The following is a 20154-nucleotide window of genomic DNA, read 5'->3' as shown; positions in this document are numbered from 1 at the left end:
TGGGTATACATATCGTTTAGTCAGGGTCGCCACTAGGCTTTCTGCGCCCAGCACTGTCCTATGTTGCCGCCCCACCTTCCTCTGAGCGTTTATCATCAAAATAGTGCCCGGTGGGAGGGGGTCTTTTCCTGTGCCCGCTGGATCCCATGGCACTTCAGGCGACAGAGCGGCTTGCCCGTGCCTGGAGCCACTACTGCGTGTTGTGTGTACCCAGCTTTGCTGATGTTGGAAAGTGATGAGCACAAACATATAAAAATATCTCAGCACAGTGATGAAAAAACCTCAGCAGCAAAAGCATTAACATATATAATTCTAAATAAAGCCTGAGTCCTATCCAAAAAGCTGGAGCTGGACTTTAGTCCCTGGTAAAATAATGCTGCATGTAATACAACGAGGCAGCACCACCACTGCTTACTCATCTGCCTAACACCAAGTAGCAGCACTCTCCACCCGGGTCGGTCCCCGCGGCGGCAGCGCCAGGCACACACAGTCACACTTTTCACGTGTCCAGTCCACCCAGGTGGGTCTTTGTAAATGTTTGATTGACACTCCCCTCAGCCAACCACAGAGCAATGGACGCCGTTACTCCGGGTGACTCACTCGCATTCTCAACTCGGGCCGTTCCAGCCAATAGTGTGCATGGCGGCCTTTGGCCAATCGCCAGCAGCATCATGTGATAGACAGTTTGTTTGTCCAATGGGGTGAAAGAGACGGCGGCAGCTGGGTTGTCAGGGAAGTAACTGTTGTCAAGGGACTGAGAGAGGTGGAAGGTGCTGAGGGCGGCGGTGGCAGGAGCGGCAGCCTGTTCTGTGGATGACGGTGTACGCTGCTGATGGGAGACGGAGTACCCGGGGGAGCAGTGAGGTGAGAGGGTCGCCGCTCCGGCCTGCTCTCTGTGCAGTGTACATACATTATCATTAGATGTCCTCCTGTGTGACGCCTCACTCACTGTATGTGCAGTTATAACGTGGATGTGACTCAACTGTTGCAGTTTAAAGGTTTCCACACAGCTCAAACAATGGAGAGCAGTGTGGGCAGCAGCATGCTCCTGTCAGTGTCACAGCCATAGGAAACACACTGAACAATGGAGATTTCCAAATTATTCTGCTTCCTTGTATCAAGCAGCCTAGAGCAGACCATGGTGTGCCTCCTTGTAAATGTGCTGGGATAGATCAGTTTGGGGGTGAATCAGTTTTTGAGGGGTTTAAATGAGATGAGACAATCCCTTAGTTTACTTTATTTATAGCAGTGACTGGCAACCTGATACACTTTGGGGGCCACATTGGGTGGCCCTCTTACCCTCAAAAGGTCCGCACATTTAATCGTAATAGTGAGTTATTTTAATAAATATAATTATGGAAAGTGACTCCTAACTCTAATAACGTATCAATAGGCATTTCCGACACGTTTTATAAGCTGTAACTTACAAATATCCTAAAATGCAGGAAGGAAATGGGGGTTGCGAGTGAAGGTTTGTAATTGTACCCCGATTGTCAAATGTCAAATCAAACATGAATCTAAGTTTAGCATGATTCTGTCCCCAACAGATGTGCAGAAGTTAAAAAGTGCAAGTAAAGCCACATTATGTGTATCACTGAGCTGAATAACGTATTAGAAGCTTCTGACACGTTTATTACTGGCTATGTATGCCCAGCATATTGTCGTGCACTTCTCTGGAGCTGGTTACTGCGTTAGGTTGTCTTCTATAACTGAGCGCACACTGTGACAAGTTTATTACTGGCTATGTATGCCCAGCATATTGTCATGCACTTCTCTGGAGCTGGTTACTGCGTTAGGTTGCCTTCTATAACTGAGCGCACACTGTGACAAGTTTATTACTGGCTATGTATGCCCAGCATATTGTCATGCACTTCTCTGGAGCTGGTTACTGCGTTAGGTTGCCTTCTATAACTGAGCGCACACTGTGACACGTTTATTACTGGCTATGTATGCCCAGCATATTATCGTGCACTTCTCTGGAGCTGGTTACTGCGTTAGGTTGCCTTCTATAACTGAGCACACACTGTGACAAGTGTATTACTGGCTATGTATGCCCAGCATATTATCGTGCACTTCTCTGGAGCTGGTTACTGCGTTAGGTTGCCTTCTATAACTGAGCGCACACTGTGACACGGTTATTACTGGCTATGTATGCCCAGCATATTGTCGTGCACTTCTCTGGAGCTGGTCACTGCGTTAGGTTGCCTTCTATAACTGAGCGCACACTGTGACACGGTTATTACTGGCTATGTATGCCCAGCATATTGTCATGCACTTCTCTGGAGCTGGTTACTGCGTTAGGTTGCCTTCTATAACTGAGCGCACACTGTGACAAGTTTATTACTGGCTATGTATGCCCAGCATATTGTCATGCACTTCTCTGGAGCTGGTTACTGCGTTAGGTTGCCTTCTATAACTGAGCGCACACTGTGACACGTTTATTACTGGCTATGTATGCCCAGCATATTATCGTGCACTTCTCTGGAGCTGGTTACTGCGTTAGGTTGCCTTCTATAACTGAGCGCACACTGTGACAAGTGTATTACTGGCTATGTATGCCCAGCATATTATCGTGCACTTCTCTGGAGCTGGTTACTGCGTTAGGTTGCCTTCTATAACTGAGCGCACACTGTGACACGGTTATTACTGGCTATGTATGCCCAGCATATTGTCGTGCACTTCTCTGGAGCTGGTCACTGCGTTAGGTTGCCTTCTATAACTGAGCGCACACTGTGACACGGTTATTACTGGCTATGTATGCCCAGCATATTGTCGTGCACTTCTCTGGAGCTGGTTACTGCGTTAGGTTGCCTTCTATAACTGAGCGCACACTGTGACACGGTTATTACTGGCTATGTATGCCCAGCATATTGTCGTGCACTTCTCTGGAGCTGGTTACTGCGTTAGGTTGCCTTCTATAACTGAGCGCACACTGTGACAAGTTTATTACTGGCTATGTATGCCCAGCATATTATCGTGCACTTCTCTGGAGCTGGTTACTGCGTTAGGTTGTCTTCTATAACTGAGCACACACTGTGACAAGTTTATTACTGGCTATGTATGCCCAGCATATTGTCGTGCACTTCTCTGGAGCTGGTTACTGCGTTAGGTTGTCTTCTATAACTGAGCGCACACTGTGACAAGTTTGCAGACCTGTTTTGCGGAGATGCACTTTGTAAACCAGTTGTGATTGTTTTTCCCTTTACAGAGCATGTTGTTCCGAACTCCATTAACCTTGTATGGGTACATTGCATCCAGCAACATCACTAGTTTTTACTTGTGTCCCATTTAGGTGTGTAGGAAAACTTGTGCAGCTGAACATCACTCCTCTTAATGACTTGTTCCCCTAGAATCTATGGGGGCAATTAAATTCCCTGCGATGACGGCATGTGAACTTCGGCAACAGCATTCTTACATCACACATAGATGAAGCCAACATTGTGCATCCTACAGTGCACCCCATAGGGGTGCGCAGGACACTGTACCTCATGCTGGAACATGCAATGTAATGCAATGTAAGATTGCATGTAATTGAATTGACTCCTATGTGTCTGACATTGAAAGTGATTTTGAGCAGAGGGTGAGGGTTGCACTAAAACTGAGGGAGTTGGGTCGCATGACCTGCCGGGGTGGAAAGGGTGAGCTGAGTTCATGTAATCGGGAGGGCTGAGCTGGTTTACAGGATAGGCCTGAGTTGAAGGAAAGGTTTTGGTTTGTTAGGTCGACATTTATCATGTCGACATGCCTCAGTTTGACATGAGAATGTTGACCTGGTCGTAATGTTGGCGTGCAGCATGTCAACATTCATCATGTGTACACAGACGTATGTCAACGTGATAGAATGTAGACCTAAGTTCCCTGGTGGCTCAATGGTCACATACATGGACCCGGCGGCTTCAGCGTCTTCTAATGAGTCCCAGCGGTCATGTGTGCCAGCACTTCCGGTGGAGGTGGTTCTGGTAAGTATTAATCCCTAACACACTCCCGGCATTGCCTAACCTAACATGGTTTCTGTTGACATGTTGAACCATGTCGCCATTCTAGTGTAGTCATTGTGGTGTTGACATCATTAATGTCGATATGGTCACTGTCGATCATCTGACCGGGTACGAAGGAAAGCAGCCTACACTTCAACAAAAGGTGTTGATCCGCAACTTCAGGGCCAAATTACTTCAGTCTCTGCTTTTTGAATTTTAAAGACGCTATGACGTGTCCTAAGAATAAGGGAATAGCTTTAGCTACCTATGATGGTGATGTAATATGAAATTGGTGCAGAAAATGATCTTCATGGTTTTATTGATTTTTGGTGTTCGGATTAGAACCAGTGAGGGTGGTGGATAATTTAGATTTTTTTTTTCTATTTATGTTAAACAGATAGTAATTTAGCAGGCCTCCCGCTTTGTAAAGAGATGTGGACCACTGTTTTTTTGGTTTTTTTTAGCAGTGATCCTCCCAAATGGTCTACTGTAAATATCATTTTATTTCCTACTACTGTGAAGTTTCGGAATTATGCTTTCATTGGGACAAACCTAGGGGACTGTTCATGTTTATAAATGGACAACCTTAACAGTTTGTTAGAACAATATTATTTGAATTACCTTTTAAACTTCAATTAAGTTTACTTCTCAACTATTAAGCTGCATACACACGGTACAATCTGTACCACCAACGACATGAAAGAGATCTTTCAAAGAGATCTTTCAGTGAAGTCATCCTGCCACATCTCTGAACAGGCAAAGTTGACGATATCGTCCAGAGTGGCCTGCATGTATGGACGATTATAGATATCGTTATCGTTCATGCGGGAACGCATCGTTGGTCGTTCACTGAATAAAAATGACCGATATATCGTTGAACGATATATCGTTCCATGTGTATGCACCTTTAGATATACAATTTGCAAACTCTCTCTTTATGCACAATTTATAAGAAACCCCATTTATTTTACTAATGCATGATTTATGTCCTATTTGCATGGTAATTATAGATTTTATGGTACGCTTCAACCTTTGGAGTTTGTTATATTTCTATATATAACTAAAAAGTACAGTAATACATGACTCATTGGAGGGATCTTGTGTGCTATAGATATCTTCTGTTGTGACCTACAAGTCTGTTGCCTAAATGTATATGTCACTATAAATCATTGGTTGAGGCAATACTTTTCTGTATACATATAGAGAGATGGGAGATTGTGTTTGTGGGTATATTAAAATTACTTTGGAATAGTCAATAAAAGGGGACATTTTTTATTAACCATAAAATTTGTATTTGCCACAAAACCACACAAAAAAAAACTTTAGCATAAAGACCTATAGAATTTCTTGACAGATGAGAACCATGAGGCCCATCAGACAACATAGTTTTATTCTTAAAAATCTTAAGGCTTTTTTTCAGATTTAGGACAGCCTTTTGTGTATTCTGAGCAATTTTCAATTATTTGTATTTCTTTTGGAAGGCTATTGCGCCTGCCTACCACACTTTTGTTAAAGTAATTCTTAAATTAAAGGTTATTGTGTTCAATTCCAAACAGGGCCCTAACTGTCAATCTTATTCAGAGTTGGATACAAAATGTAATAGCAAAATTCTTCTGAAAAAAAAAGTGGCATTTTTGCATCCTATTCAGCATTAAGCTGGGTACACCATTGTTGTTCGGACGACGAACAAAGTGCTCGATTCATTTCAGCGCGATGCTGAATAGCCCCGGGAGGAAGAAATCCTTAGTCGGGCTTAGCAGCGCAAATGAATTGAATAGCCCCGGGAGCTGATTCCTGGCGCTATTCACTTCGCGTTGAATAGAACCGTGCCCATTGATTGTAAGCTCCATTGGGGCAGGGACTGATGGTAATGATTTAATATGCCCTGTAAAGGTTTGCAAAACACGTAGTTGCTATTTAAATACATTTCAAATAATTAACTATAATTTCTGCTTTAGACTCCCTTCCCCTGAGTGGGTTAGGGCCCAGTTATGTGCAGTAAAAGATAGCTGTTTGGAAGGGGATGCAATCGGGAAGCCGGCTGACGTAAGCCCGACAGCCGGCTTCCCGACTGCTTTATCCCGGCGAGGGTTAAATGACAGGCGTCTAAATCTAGACACCTGTAATTTTTCCAACGCCGAGAGACCGGCGTCTTGGATGCCAGGCGCTGCGAGCGGACAGCCGCGGGGGGGAGGGTTAGTTTTAAGGCTCCCGGGGGGGACTTGGGGTTAGGCACCCCCCCCCGTTAGGGTTAGGCTAGGGGGAGAGAGGGTTAGGGTTAGGCACCCCCCCGGGGGACTTAGGTTTAGGCAGCGGGGAAGATGGGGTTAGGTTTAGGCGATTAGAGGGGGGATTAGGGTTAGGCACAGGGGGGGAGGTTAAGGTTAGGCACCCCTAAGGAGGGTTAGGGGGGTTAGGTTAGTAAGTACTCACCTACGGACGATCAGGATTTCCAGTGCTGTCGGGCTGCTGCTGCCGGGATCTTTTCGTTTGTCTGCCTGACACTGCTGGGATTCGAACTCCCGGCCATGCGGCCGGCGGTATTTCATACCGCTTCCGTTTGGAAGAGTGTTGTTCCCCTCCAATAAGCAGTCACATGCATTTAGATTGTGCTCTCCAGCACTTTATAGACTTTGAACAGTGGCAGTAATATTTAGACTAACCATGGGTTGTCAATATGATGTATCTTCACCTATCTGTTACATGGAGGAGCGGCTGTTAGCAGAGGTGACTAAATGGACAAGTTGCAGAACATTTCAATAAGTAAAATCACAATGGCAGTACTGATCAGTAAGATCACTTTTACCAGTGTGATATTCAGCGGATGGTTTTGGAAGGTATACAAATTATTAGTTTTACTACTATAATGTTCATAGGTAACGTTGGTTAAAACAATTATTATCCACACCATGTTTGTAACATTAGGTTTAGGGTAGGTTTCATGTATCTTATGAGCTGTGTTGCATAACTGTATACTTATTGCTATGTCATTGTGGATTCCCAGTGCTGTGCTCTGTCCCAGAGGGCTGCCTGTCTTTTTATTACCACAGGTATAAATAAACATCTCATACGTGGCTTGATGTTTCCTAGACCGACAAGTAAGAAAGGAATAAAAAGCCTTTACGCCTCCCCACATTTTGCAGCGGTTTTACCTAAGAAAGCCCCTGTGTAACCTATCGCTCATCTAAAACCCGTACTTATTTGGTTGGTTGTGGTATGACTGGTCGACATTCAGAAGGTCATCAGGTTGCCCACTAATATGTAGACATGTACTTAGGTTGACATGGTTAAATGGTTGACCCGTTTAACATGTCGACACAAAAATGTCTGTTGTATTTTTTTGTTATTTCCTAACCCATAACCCTAAAAATAATCCAAAACCATGTCAACATTTTTGTGTCAATATGTTAAATGTTGACCTTTTGAATGTGTCCACCATTTAGCTAGGTCAACCTTCTGAATTTTTACATTAATAATGCCGACCGGATACCATTTTTTTTTTCCTTTGCTGACAGCAGCATGTACAAAGGACAGGGAACTTCCCGTATTATTTTTTTAATTATCCTTTATTTATAAGACACCACAAAGGTCTCACAGTTCCTTACAATTATTTATTTTAAACAGAGCATTCCTGTGTGAGGTTGCTTCTTAGCCAAGGGAGTGGGTTCACTCACAATTTTGCCTAAGAACACAGCCATAAATAAATAATGGTACCAAAACATCCTCCAAGAGCAATTTCTCCCAACAATCCAAGAACAGTTTGGTGAGGAACAATGCCTTTTCCAGCATGATGGAGCACCTTGCCATAAGGCAAAAGTGATAACTAAGTGGCTCGGGGAACAAAACATCAAAATTTTGGGTCCATGGCCAGGAAACTCCCCAGACCTTAATCCCATTGAGAACTTGTGGTCAATCCTCAAGAGAGGGTGAACAAACAAAAACCCACAAACTCTGACAAACTCCAAGCATTGATTAGGCAAGAATGGGCGGCCATCAGTCAGTATGTGGCCCAGAAGTTGATTGACAGCATGCCAGGGCGAATTGCAGAGGTCTTGAAAAAGAAGGGTCAACACTGCAAATATTGACTCTTTCCATAAACTTAATGTAATTGTCAATAAAAGCCTTTGATACTTATGAAATGCTTGTATTTTTACTTCAGTATACCATAGTAACATCTGACAAGAAGGTCTAAAAACACTGAAGCAGCAAACTCTGTGAAAACCAATACTTGTGTCATTCTCAACTTTTCTCCATGGCTGTACAGTGTATAGTGCTGCATCCCTGCATGAAAACAATTGCTGCTGCCTGGTGAAATATCATACATGCAGAGATGATCATCAAGTGCCACCTTTACTGTTCATATGAGGAGCACTTTTTTATATGGGAAGGTGCATTGTAGTAACATTTACGCCAGTATAGTAAAAACATTCAAATGTATGACAATGATCCAGTAATTAAAACAGTCCCTATTAAAGACCTAATTAAGATTTAGTTGCATTGCTTTTGGCAAAACAGAACACGTAATATGAAATCAAAGTCCTGTATTATCTCCATTTTAGAATGCTCATTTCATTCATTTTAATGGATATACAAGACTACAAGTCTTATTTTATAAAAGTAAGTAAAACACTGCTGCTGACCATTGGCGTTCGCTGGTCGGGCAACACTAGACTACTGAATGTTTTTATATCATGTTTTTTTAATAGAAAGTATTCAAATGAAAGTTTCACTTATTATTTGAAGTTCCTCTTCAGTAAAACACTGTAAGCTATATTATAACAATGCTATTTATAGTTGTATATCATTTATAATCAGCTGTTATATGTTGGAGGTTTTGGCCATAGGTTATTTGTTCCTTTTGATTATAACACTAACCTGCCAACAGTTGCAGTTGTAAAGTGTAATCTTATCTGTGCTGAACCACCTGATTTGTAAATAGAGCTTGGTACATCATGTATCATAAGGTGCTGAGGGTTGTCATCGGTAATGTCTCACCTTGCAGGTGCAGATAAGACGGCTCACTTACAGCTAGGGTATACTGTATTGTTCTTCTACATTACACCTTGCTGTGCACTTATGTGTTTTTTATTTCATTAAAATCTTTTCAACCCAGAGGTACAGAAGGTACAAAAAGTACCGTACATTTCCTCATAATATCAACTTAAATGTTTGAACTCCTACTAAATAAAGTGACTCCATTATATGGCAGGTTCCAAGTGGTTTGAGTGAGTGCCTTTTTCTAGTTGTTGGTTCAGGGCCTGATTCAGCACGGATCGCAGTTTCGATCGCAGCTGCGTAATCGCACGTAATACATCTGCGAAAATATGCTAATGCCTGCCACAGCTCCAGCCTAGAGACTTCCACTACTGCTTTCTCACATCCGTAATACCTCGCAGACCTGCGTACACATCGGTAACATCGGGGCACATTTATATTCTTGATTGTGAAGTAGCCAGGTGGACCTGCAGCAGTTTATTTACAGACCTGGTAGCTGAAAATTCTCCTTGACTGCCCCTTCCCTCACTGTATTATTATTTTTCTATTACTATTAACTACTTTGCTATATACCCATCTGCAGAACATTGCTGTGTTACACTAAACGTTGCCTAACACATTATTGAAATTTGCTGTTTATCTGCAAGTTTCCTCTGGAACTATAGTCCTTCCTCTTCCTTGCACTAATGGGTAAATGCCTAATGGAGCATACACACGGTCAGATTTGTCAGATTTGGAATCGTCCAAATCTGACTGCAAACACATCAGATGTCAGATATCGTAATCTGACCATCCGGAACGCTCATCGTTCAGACATGTCACATTTTCCTTCAGATATGAGCGATTTTTTAAATCGTTATCGTTCAGATCTGAAGAAAAATCTGACCGTGTGTATGCACCATAACTGGTTTCACATTGGTTACAGAGTTTCCTAGTGACGTAATTAAGGCTGTCTAATCCTCATTGTGGGTGTAACGCTGTGTTTTTATTGATGGCATCGCCACAAAGCAGGTGCATACCAACATAGTGCAATTTAGAACATTTAAAGCAAGCATCTTATTAATATCTGTTTGTTACATTACATTTTGCTGACTGTTAGTTTTTCATGTATGACTGATTGTTTTAGAAGTAATGGAACAATACAATAACATGATTTAATAGAGCACTTAAGTCACATTACATACATCACTAAATCCTTTTAAATGTGTCCTGAGCAATAACATTGATAGATCTAGTTCTGTTAAAATTTGGCTAAATAAAACAGACAGGTATTCTGCAAACAAGTATCATTGTCTGGGGGCATTGTCAGATATTATATCCTGTTTATATCATAATTAACCTTAATAGAGTCACAGTGGGAGGAAAATAGTTGAGCATAGGCCTTTGTACAACCTACAATACAGAATCTAGGACAGGGCTGTCAACGCCTTAAATGGGTGTAGTTGTATGTAACATATGTTATAAGCACATGTTCAGACTCTGGATGCCGTTTATGAGGCCCTGGTTGCCTACAGTAAATGGAGGTAAACCTTTTCTTGTCTAGATGATTTCTTGTTTTACATTCACTGGGACTAGCCTCTAGACCACTGCCCCAACCTGCCCATACTGCCCCCGCTTTTGGCAGTGTTACATTCTTTCTCTTATAATATGCACACCGCATTGTGATGCTGAAAGTCAGGACTTTTGACATGTAATATTTGATGCCGGTGGGGAAATTTGTGGGATCACTAAACCTTAAAGAAAAAATAGTCTCATATAAAAGAACTACATTATATTTATAGGAATATTTTGCCTATGCACAACTGATTCCTTTCTTTTTCTCTTAAGAACTTTATAAAGTATGCATGTAATGTTTATGTGATAAACATTCAAAATCAGTAAAGTAACCTACCTTTAAATGTAATACAAAGTTGGTTACTTTCTCCAGTTGACCTTTTTGACGAGCCTCCTAACACTTTGATTTACTTGTATTGTTTTGAGACTGGGTTTCACTTGTAGCGTTTATTTGCAGAATTGTTGCAATTGGTCACTTTAGGTAAATTGACCTGTAACCAATGCACTAGATATATATGACTTTCACATGGCTTAGCTGGTCCTTTATAGGTCTATTGGTTACATTCTCCTGTAACTAATCCCACACAATTGTGACTAAAATTAGCTAGTGTAGGACTATTCTTAACCTTAATGCCTTATCAGTATTTGGTGCTTTCAGGGTCACCTGTCGCTGGCTTCAAAAAGCTTTCTGGTTTGTTTTGCTTAGCATGTTTTAGTAATAACATTTTGGTGATAATTTTCTGACGTCTAGACGCACTATATTTAAAATGTTTGCATTGCTCACATACCTTTTTACGCTGGATGACAGAATGCAGAAAAGGCATTTAGCCTGCTGGTAATGAATAAGAGTGCTTGTGTGACCAAATATAAAGAAAACCTGTAACTAGGCCTAAACACCTATTGGTAAGTGTCATAACAAAAAAAAAAATGTTCCCCTCTTCTTTCAGAATACATTGACCTCATCACTGTGAGCCTTATCTTTCATTGTGTTCAACTTACATTCTAAAGAACTTCTGTGTGCAAGAGATCTTCTGAAACCGGTAAGATTGTGTCTTAAATTTGAATGTAGATTTAATTTAGTTTTTTTTACATTCAGTGTATTGTATAATTGCAGTTTTTTATATTTATATTTGTTTCCTTTAACTCCTCTTTCCTATTTCAGTGATAATACATTATACATAAGCATTTAGCTCTGAATGACTCATATTAATATACGAAATTTGGGTTATGATGGTTTCATCTCTGAGTACAGGTTGAGTCTCCCATATACAAAATACTTGGGACCAGGGGTAATTTGGACATCGGAATATTCTATAATATGGAATATTTGCATACCATAATGAGATATCTTGGGAATGGGACCCAAGTCTAAACCCCGAATGCATTTATGTTTTATATACACCTTATACACACAGCCTGCAGGTCATTTTATACAATATTTTCAATAATTTTGTGGCTCAAACAAAGTTTTGTACATACATGAAATTCATTTATGTTTCATATACACCTTATACACACTGCCTGAAGGTAATTGTATACAATATTTGTAATAATTTTGTGCCTTAAGCAAAGTTTGTGTAGATTGATCCATCAAAAAAGCAAAGGTTTCACTATCTCAGTCATGCTAAAAATACTCTGTATTTTGGAATATTTGGATATGGGAGACTCAACCTGTATGTATAAAACAGAAAAAATATATTAAAACACTTTTTTTTTTTTAACTTAAAAAAAAAAAAAAAAGACTGGTTATATACATACTTCAAGAAATGTATATAAGGTTGCCTTTTTTTTGTTTGTTGAGGCAGACTATTCTGTTGTACACCATACTTTAAGTACTTTAAACAGAGTATTGTGAGTTCCTGGTGTTATCTTTATTAACCTCCTAAAAAGGCACTTGACCCCTTTGCTTGTCATGACAATGTCGTATGACAAAGCCTCCAAAACTAATTGTGTTGAATATGGAAATAGTGCTATTGGATGAGCCAACATAATATTTCAGCCTTTTCCAGCATCTGTGAGGATGATTTCTTTACCATTAAGTTTCACACATTATCTATTTGCATTTATATCTTCTTATTGAACACACTAGGTAATCACAATGCTAATTATGTTACTGTTTCTACCGCAGAGACTTACACTCTTTTTATTGTTTAATTTGCAGTCAAGATGAGCGCAATGTTGGAAACCCCCGAGATGCCCGCCGTCTTTGACGGGATGAAGCTGGCAGCTGTTGCTGCTGCTCTCTATGTCATTGTACGCTGCTTGAACTTAAAGAGTCCAACTGGTCCACCAGATCTCATTTTCCAAGACACTGCTCTAACTCGCTTCTTGTTAAAGTCTTGTCCCTTGCTGACCAAAGAGTGAGTCACCCACTTCTGCCACCTGGCAACTTGCTATCTGTTTTAGTTCATAGATGTGATAGAGTATTGCAGTAGTCCATGGTTAATGTAGATATGTGATGGAGTATTTTAGTAGTCCGTAGTTAATGTTTAAACAGTTAATGTAATTCTCACTGTTAATAATTTGCCAGAATCTAATCTCCAAGAAATATATTGAGCAATTTGCAGTACCTCTTATTATATTAACATTAGTCCTGGTTCTATTTGCACAACTAAGTCAGTCTTTTTTTTTTTTGCTAAAACATTCTATTGTGTGTATTTCTGCTGCCAATTTTTTATTCTAATTATTATAAAATTATTATTATAACGATTATATTATTATAATGATCTTATATTATAATAAAGGGGGAGAATTAAATTCTGCGTGAGGCTATGCATGTATCAGCCAATTACGATAGTCCTTTCATCGCAAGTTTTACTGTGCAACCCTGAGGGCCATGCAAAACTTGTGATGTAGAGGGAATGGCAAATCAAGACCATCGCATTGAATTCTCCTCCAAAGAATATTAAACTGAACATGTCTTTAGTTGGAGTCTGTATTTTATTTTGTTCACTATACATGTAGCAACCAAAATGGAAGAGTTGGTGGGTAATGTACTGTTGCGCCAAGCATCATACTGTGCTATACTCTATGGAAAGCTGCAAAAGGCACTGCAGGGGAGCTGTTATGTACAAGGAAGCCAGTCTGAGAGCATAGAGCAGTAAGAATCTTGATAGTTAACATGCTGTCACAGTATGGTTACATGCTTTCTCCTGTAACTTTTTTCTTGTTCCTGTATAAAATAAGTTTTCAGGCTTGAGAATTGCTAACTCTGCTGTTTGAAGTGCAGTCACAGGAGAGCTAGAGTCATTGCCCAGCTCTGCATGGTAGGCATAGGTATAACGTGATGGTTTTACAGCTGTTTGGTTGCTTTTTAGAAGTAATGTGGGTTGGTCGGCACACAGCTGAGCCTGTAGTACAATTATTTCCTCTATTTATTTATTTTTTGTTTACTCATTGCAATCTGCAGATGTTATAAGTTTACTCTTCACTATCCAACACACTATTTATTTTTTCTCTATGTTGAGTTGATGTTTTTAATTTATTAGGTACATTCCACCTCTTATCTGGGGAAAAAGTGGACATATCCAAACGGCGCTATATGGAAAGATGGGCCGAGTCAGCTCACCAAACCCACATGGACTGCGCAAGTACCTTACAATGCCTGATGGAGCCACTGCAACATTTGACCTCTTTGAACCACTAGCTGAACACTGCACTGGGGGTCAGTAAATGGAGAACAAGTTTGCTAAGGTCAAATGGGGTGTACATGCTTCATGCATCAAAGGGATCTCTGACTTGGGTTTTGGAGGTTATGTGCGGTGGCAAGTGGAATGTGTGAGCAGCATTTTGGACAGTTGGGTGAGATGTGCATAGGGGAGAGATCGAAACCAGGTGTATGTACGCGATTACATTTATTGTTTTTACTCCTTCCTGAGATTAAAGGAATTTGTACCCTTTGAATTTTATCACGCTACTCATCACTGTTTTAAATGGACAGGAATTGTACTTAATGGAAAAAAACTTAACATAATGGACACTTCAGTCTAGCTTCACTCCCTTATTAATGTGAATACCTGTCAATGTATACAATTTTACAAGATTTTTTTCCTATGCAGAAAATGTCACAATGGTCATATGTCCTGGAATAGCCAATCACAGTGAAAAGCAGTATATTCGGACTTTTGTGGATTATGCCCAGAAAAATGGATATAGATGTGCTGTGCTAAATCACCTTGGAGCCTTGCCGAACATCGAATTGACATCTCCACGCATGTTCACTTACGGTATGTACTTTTTAAGATCTATTTGGCGAGCACTTTTTGGTGTTCATAGCCTGCTTATATTACCACTTTTTAGCTATCAGACAATTGTAATTTCTACTTCAGGGTCCATAGGGGGTCCACAGGGTTGACCTTGGGGTATAGGTTGGGAACCAAATCCGGGCACCACGCAGTTAAAGCTTTTAGCTCCCAGGATGCACTTGGGTCCACTCTCCCTATAACCCCGCCCCCCAGCCAGAGGCACCTCAGTTTAAGTTGGTGCCCGGCCGGAGTCGGGTCACCGTTACTGCAGGGGGGCTGCTTAGCAGCCCCTAAGCTTAAAAGAGTTTTATTTTATAATTTTTTTTTTACTACTCTTCAGAGCGGCAGCATCAGACTGTCCAATGGACGTCTGAGCTGCCGCTCCTACACCCCGCCGGCGCTGCGACGCCAGTACAGATCTGGGGATCGCAGCGGGACCCCAGAGTCTGTACTAGCCGGGCTCTGGAGGAATCCCTGGGCTGCTGCCGGATCGACGGGGACAGGTAAGTCGCGTGGTCACCGCTTGCGGTGACCCGCGTGTACATGCAGCCTTATGCCTCCGGTCTCTGGGGACAGACCGGAGGCGCTAGCGGTGGCGGCGGGCTCCCCCTCCATGGAGGCATACCCCGCGTGTCCACAGCCCACCAGGGATTATAGCGGCAGCGGGAGCCGGCATCCCGGGGGGTTAATTGCTAGCCAGGGGAGGAAGCCTTCCCTGTCTAGCGGCTCCTCCCCTCAGCTCAGCGCGCCTTTCAATAATACAGTCTGGCGTCGCTGAGCTGCTTCCTCCGCGGGCCACGCTTCTTCTGAGGTCTCCAGCGGCCATTTTCTCTCTGTGGTGCTGCAGAACTCTTAGGATGTCAGTGAGCCCAGTCCCCCTGCGTACCTGGCCATTTTGGGTGAGTGCACACAGCGCTATAGCCTTCCCAGACACTGAATCTGGGCAGTTGAATGTAGCGACATTGTGCAGTATATTATATGTCATGCTTATGTATGTATATATATTTTTCTGCATTGTATGTGACTTATGCTAGTGCTGACTGTCTGCTTTTTCTCTCACCTGTCAGTGTATATCTATCCCTTTTCTTTATCTGCCCTAATACAGGTGTACCTGGGGTGGTTCTGAGACCTCACATATATATATTTGTTAATATCTGTGAGGTTTGTCACATACTGTTGCGTGCTGCACGTTGCCATATTTTAGATGGAACTGTGAGTTGCGTACGCTGATAATGGGTTCCTGCAGCTAATCTTAGCGTCAGTCAGGACCGGTATGGCGCTGCTTAATATTTCCGTCAAGATAGTCAGATATATCTGACCAGGAGATTGCACACGATACTGCACCCATTATTGCTATCCTGCAAGTCATAGCCTGCAGGAATTAGTGCGGAGGATTTTAACTCAGAAAGGTTTTCGTATGCGGCACCATCTGGTGCCGGGCCCCTTGCACGACCCCCTTAAAGGGCGTTGTTTCTCAGGATCCTCTCCTTTGAGGATCGCCGGGCGGGCCCCATTGTCGTCACTCGCTTGGAGTTACTTCACCATACTGCCCTTTTGAACTCGGGGTATCTCGCAATTTCTTGCAATTTACCCCTGTGTCACAGACTATCGCTCCCTGCCGGGGTTTTTCACAGTACATGAATTACCTCCGATACCACATCGGTCTGTCATTCCCCTTGCAGGGATTACCACAACGGCCACCCTGGTGGATGTCGTTTTATACGAAATACTAATTGGCGTGATATACGCCCTGTGGTTACTGACCAGTGGCTCTGCCGTGAACTGGATGGTATATTCGGCTCTTTCCCTCTCACATGGGGGGGAGCCGATCTCAAGTATTATTATCCCTGCTTTGGGGCTGGTAGCCAGGCTCATTCTGGATATAGAGAATGTCGATCCTGCACCAGTATCATACATCTCCCGTTTTCTGCCCAGCGGGTGGATCTCATAGCGGGAGTCTGGCTGTCCCCAGATACGAGGAGTCACAAAGGCCTCCTGTTTCCCATTCCCTGAGGGTCCTCACAAGTAATGGAAATCCCCTTCTGGGATGGATTTGTATGTTAATCATCGGGTTACAGGCATTAATACGCCTCCCATCCCGGCCTGGACGAATTTTACGGATCCGTAGGTGGTAACTTTGCCTGAAATCAATGTACTCGTTTTCAGGGCCTGTTGCCCGTCCTACCATGGCCATCGCATGGTGATGCTTTTGTGACGTTTTTCCCCTCCAACACGTCTGAGGTTCAAATATCTTTTTGCCGCTCACAAAATATGCAGTGGTCATATGTGGGATTACCTCATGGGATGCCGGTCTTCTAACTTTCAGGGTTTCGGCGGCGTCTGTATCCGCCGCAGTACCCTATGGCTGCGTTATGGGAAAGCAGAGGTGCACACTCCTTCCAGGGGGAAGTTCTTGTTTGGTCCTGACCTTGACAAGATCGTTGCATCATTGGCAGTATCACTAATGGGGAGATACCGTCTTTAGCTACTCCCACTACATTCGGACTAACTCTGTTAAGTCTTTTTGTCCTCAGGGTCAGCCTAAAGGCCTGTTTTTTCCTAGGCTGTCGGCCTCCACGGGGGCCACCTTATCCAGTACCGAGCAGTCCTGGACTTCCGGACGACCCTGTTTCTACACCTGAGGATATACCCTCAGCCTGACGGGACAGGTCTACATCTGGGGAATTTCCAGAGTGAGGTACTGATTCTCAACGGCCTCTCATTGCTCATGCAGCCTCCTCACAGGCATTGTTACACGGGCCCTTCTTCAGAACTGATCAGGGCCTTACAATCCCAGAAAGCTATACAGTCTTTGTGGTAAGCAGAGCTATTTCGGCCAACCTCACTATCTCAGTGAGGGACTGGTTGTTCTACTTTCTTTTTGGGGCGGTGACCGACTGGTCCTCCTTTGCCTATACTCTGTCTCAAATCCCTGAATCAGATTCCAACGGTGCCTTGACTCAGGTGGAATCGTCCATGCTCCATCATCCGATGTTTGGAACCTGGGGATTTTATGGTATATCCGAGTATTCAGGATACGTACCTACGGGTACATACAGAGCCCTCTCATCAGCATGGGTTCAGGTTTGCTGTGCCACAGCAACACTTGTAAGTTTCGGGCTCTGCCTTTTGGGGCTGTCCTCAACTCCACCGGGGTTTACCAGCTTTATGGATTTTCTGACAGTTCACCTGTTCAGTGTATCCGAATGCTCCTTTCTCTGGACGGTCTCCTACTTTTAGCAGGATCACCAAGGTACTTTACCGCCAGGTCAGGATAACCGGGGCTTCTTCTCGTCACAGAAAAGTCCTCCCTGCATCCCTCACAGGGTTTTCTTCATCTGGGAGCACTGCTGGATTCTCAGAATCTGAGAATTTTTCTGGCGTAAGACAAGATCTCCACTCTTCAACTTCGAGTGTGCGGATATCTACGCAGTCGACATATGTCATTACTCTTTGTGATGCGCGGTCTACCAGAGTGTCTACCTTTTGGTAGGGTGGAATGTGCTCAGTTCCATTCCAGGCCTTGCCATAATTGACTCCCCTCCAGATGGATCGAGTTTTTTCCATCGGATCGCTGTTCGAACGATGATACTTTCTACGGAGGCGAGTTGGTCTCTGTCCGGGTGGCTATGGCCATCTCGTCCAGGGTGTTCTTTGCTAAAGACAGTGTCTGGTCCGCATTCATTTCGGGGCAGTTGGACGTCTGTCGCTTCTGCCCTGCCACTTACCTTGTTGATACTTTAAGCTGTCTTGGACTTTCACTCTGGCCTAACCCATTTGTCACGGTAAACCTGAATAGGTTCAGTCCGACAGTGTCACAACAGTGGCTTCCATCTAGGCAACACTGGTAGTTGGGTGGCAATGTTAGGAATGTCACCCATTCTGACATAGTCCAAGGGTCTTCTCCTGGCCAACTCTGCGGTGTTTATTCCCGGAGCTCTCCATTGGGAAGCGGGCTTCCTCAGCCGTCACGGCGTGCATCCCGGGGACTAGTCTCTTCTCCAAGAGAGGTTTCAACTCCTGGTGAGCAGAGGGGGCCTCCCTGAGGGGATTGATCCCCATGGCCTTCTGACTCGATCACACATTACCGGTGTTACAGTCCAGCTCTAGGAGTACTGAAGCTACCTTCAGTGACTCTTTGTCAGTGAAGTGGTCCTTCCACTTTGTGTACCTGTGTCCTCCGGTCTCCCTTCTTCCTCGAGGTCTTCGGAAGTTTAATTCGAGACGGAGGGGCTTTCCTTCTGGGGGCTCCAGGTCGTCCCAGACATCACTGGTACTAAGATTTTCGGAGTCTCCTCCTCGATGCTCCGTTCCTACTGCTTCACTATCTGGACCTGTTGTCTCAGGGTCCTTGTTTTTCCCTGGATCTGGATCGCTTGTCTTTAACTGCGCCCCTACTGTGGTCCTCGGGCTTCCCTGGCTCTGTCTTCATTGAGATGTTTAGAGCAGATAGGCCAGACTTTGCTGGGGTCTGCCACGGACTGTGGCATACATAATTCTTATGGTATCGTACCTGTCGATACGATCCTCCGGTGTCCAGGATTTCCAGATATTCTGGCATTCCTTCCAGCTGGCTTGGGTTTCACCCTTGGCCTGGCCTTCCTGACAGTGCGGATCTCTACACTGTCGGTATGGTTAAGATATGGAATTGCTCCGCTCTGGTATCCAGTTCATCCTTTGGAGTGTTTTCTGGATTATGTCTCCACTTGTCCTCCCTAGGGACTCCTGGGGAGTTAGTAGTGGTTCTTTGTTCCCTCCGGGGACAGTCAATGGAACCGCTGGTTGTGATAGCCATTACATGGTCTATTGTTTAAGCTCTCTCTCTCTCTCTCTCTCTCTCTCTCTCTCTCTCTCGGTGTTTAAATCAACCAGGAGAGTGTCTGAATGGGGAGCGTTCTCATGTGGCTCCCTCTTCTGGAGGGCATCATGTCAGGGTGTGAGTTGCTCTCGCCCTGTGTTTCTTCTTAAAGTGGTTTTTAGGTTCCATATTATTCTGGAACTTATGGTATGGCCATTCAGTTCCCAGTCCTCTCGGCTGTTGTGGCCTCATGGACTGTGGTCCGGCCTCTTTGGCTTTATGTGATCCGTTCAAGTTCCTTATGGTAAGCGGACTCCTTATTGGTGGTCTGCGGTTTCTGGTTTTAACAGGAAACGATGGCCGGCCTATAATGAAATGTTGACTGGATGGCCTCGTATGTCTTCCTCAGGGGCCTACCCATGGGTGGGCATTTCTGTCGTTGAGGCTTGTTTTTTTCTCGGGCCGTGTAACCCTCGTGGGCGGCTCGTCGTGGCGCCTCGGCTGTTTTGCCTTACTAGGTGTCCACGTGGTCTTCTGTCCATACCTTTTTAAGGTTCTAGGCATTGGTTTCCTTTGCCTCTCAGGA

General features: G+C 43.5%; 1 protein-coding gene across 1 annotated transcript in view; it reads left to right on the top strand.

Annotated features, from left to right (window-relative positions):
* Positions 1 to 760: 760 nt before the first annotated feature.
* ABHD2 (abhydrolase domain containing 2, acylglycerol lipase) overlaps positions 761 to 20154 on the top strand; it is a 40815-nt gene continuing 21421 nt past the window's right edge. The window contains exons 1-5 of the mRNA XM_088452652.1: positions 761 to 864; positions 11474 to 11566; positions 12688 to 12886; positions 14015 to 14190; positions 14585 to 14752. Coding sequence (XP_088308778.1) covers positions 12693 to 12886; positions 14015 to 14190; positions 14585 to 14752 — 538 coding nt within the window. The 5' untranslated portion in view covers positions 761 to 864; positions 11474 to 11566; positions 12688 to 12692. The remainder of the gene's footprint in view (positions 865 to 11473; positions 11567 to 12687; positions 12887 to 14014; positions 14191 to 14584; positions 14753 to 20154) is intronic.

Source organism: Taudactylus pleione, unplaced genomic scaffold (genome assembly GCF_031769625.1).
Source record: "Taudactylus pleione unplaced genomic scaffold, aTauple2 ptg000556l, whole genome shotgun sequence".
Taxonomy (NCBI): domain Eukaryota; kingdom Metazoa; phylum Chordata; class Amphibia; order Anura; family Myobatrachidae; genus Taudactylus; species Taudactylus pleione.
The sequence above is the reverse complement of the archived record's forward strand: the minus strand, read 5'-3'. Positions and strand labels throughout refer to the sequence as shown.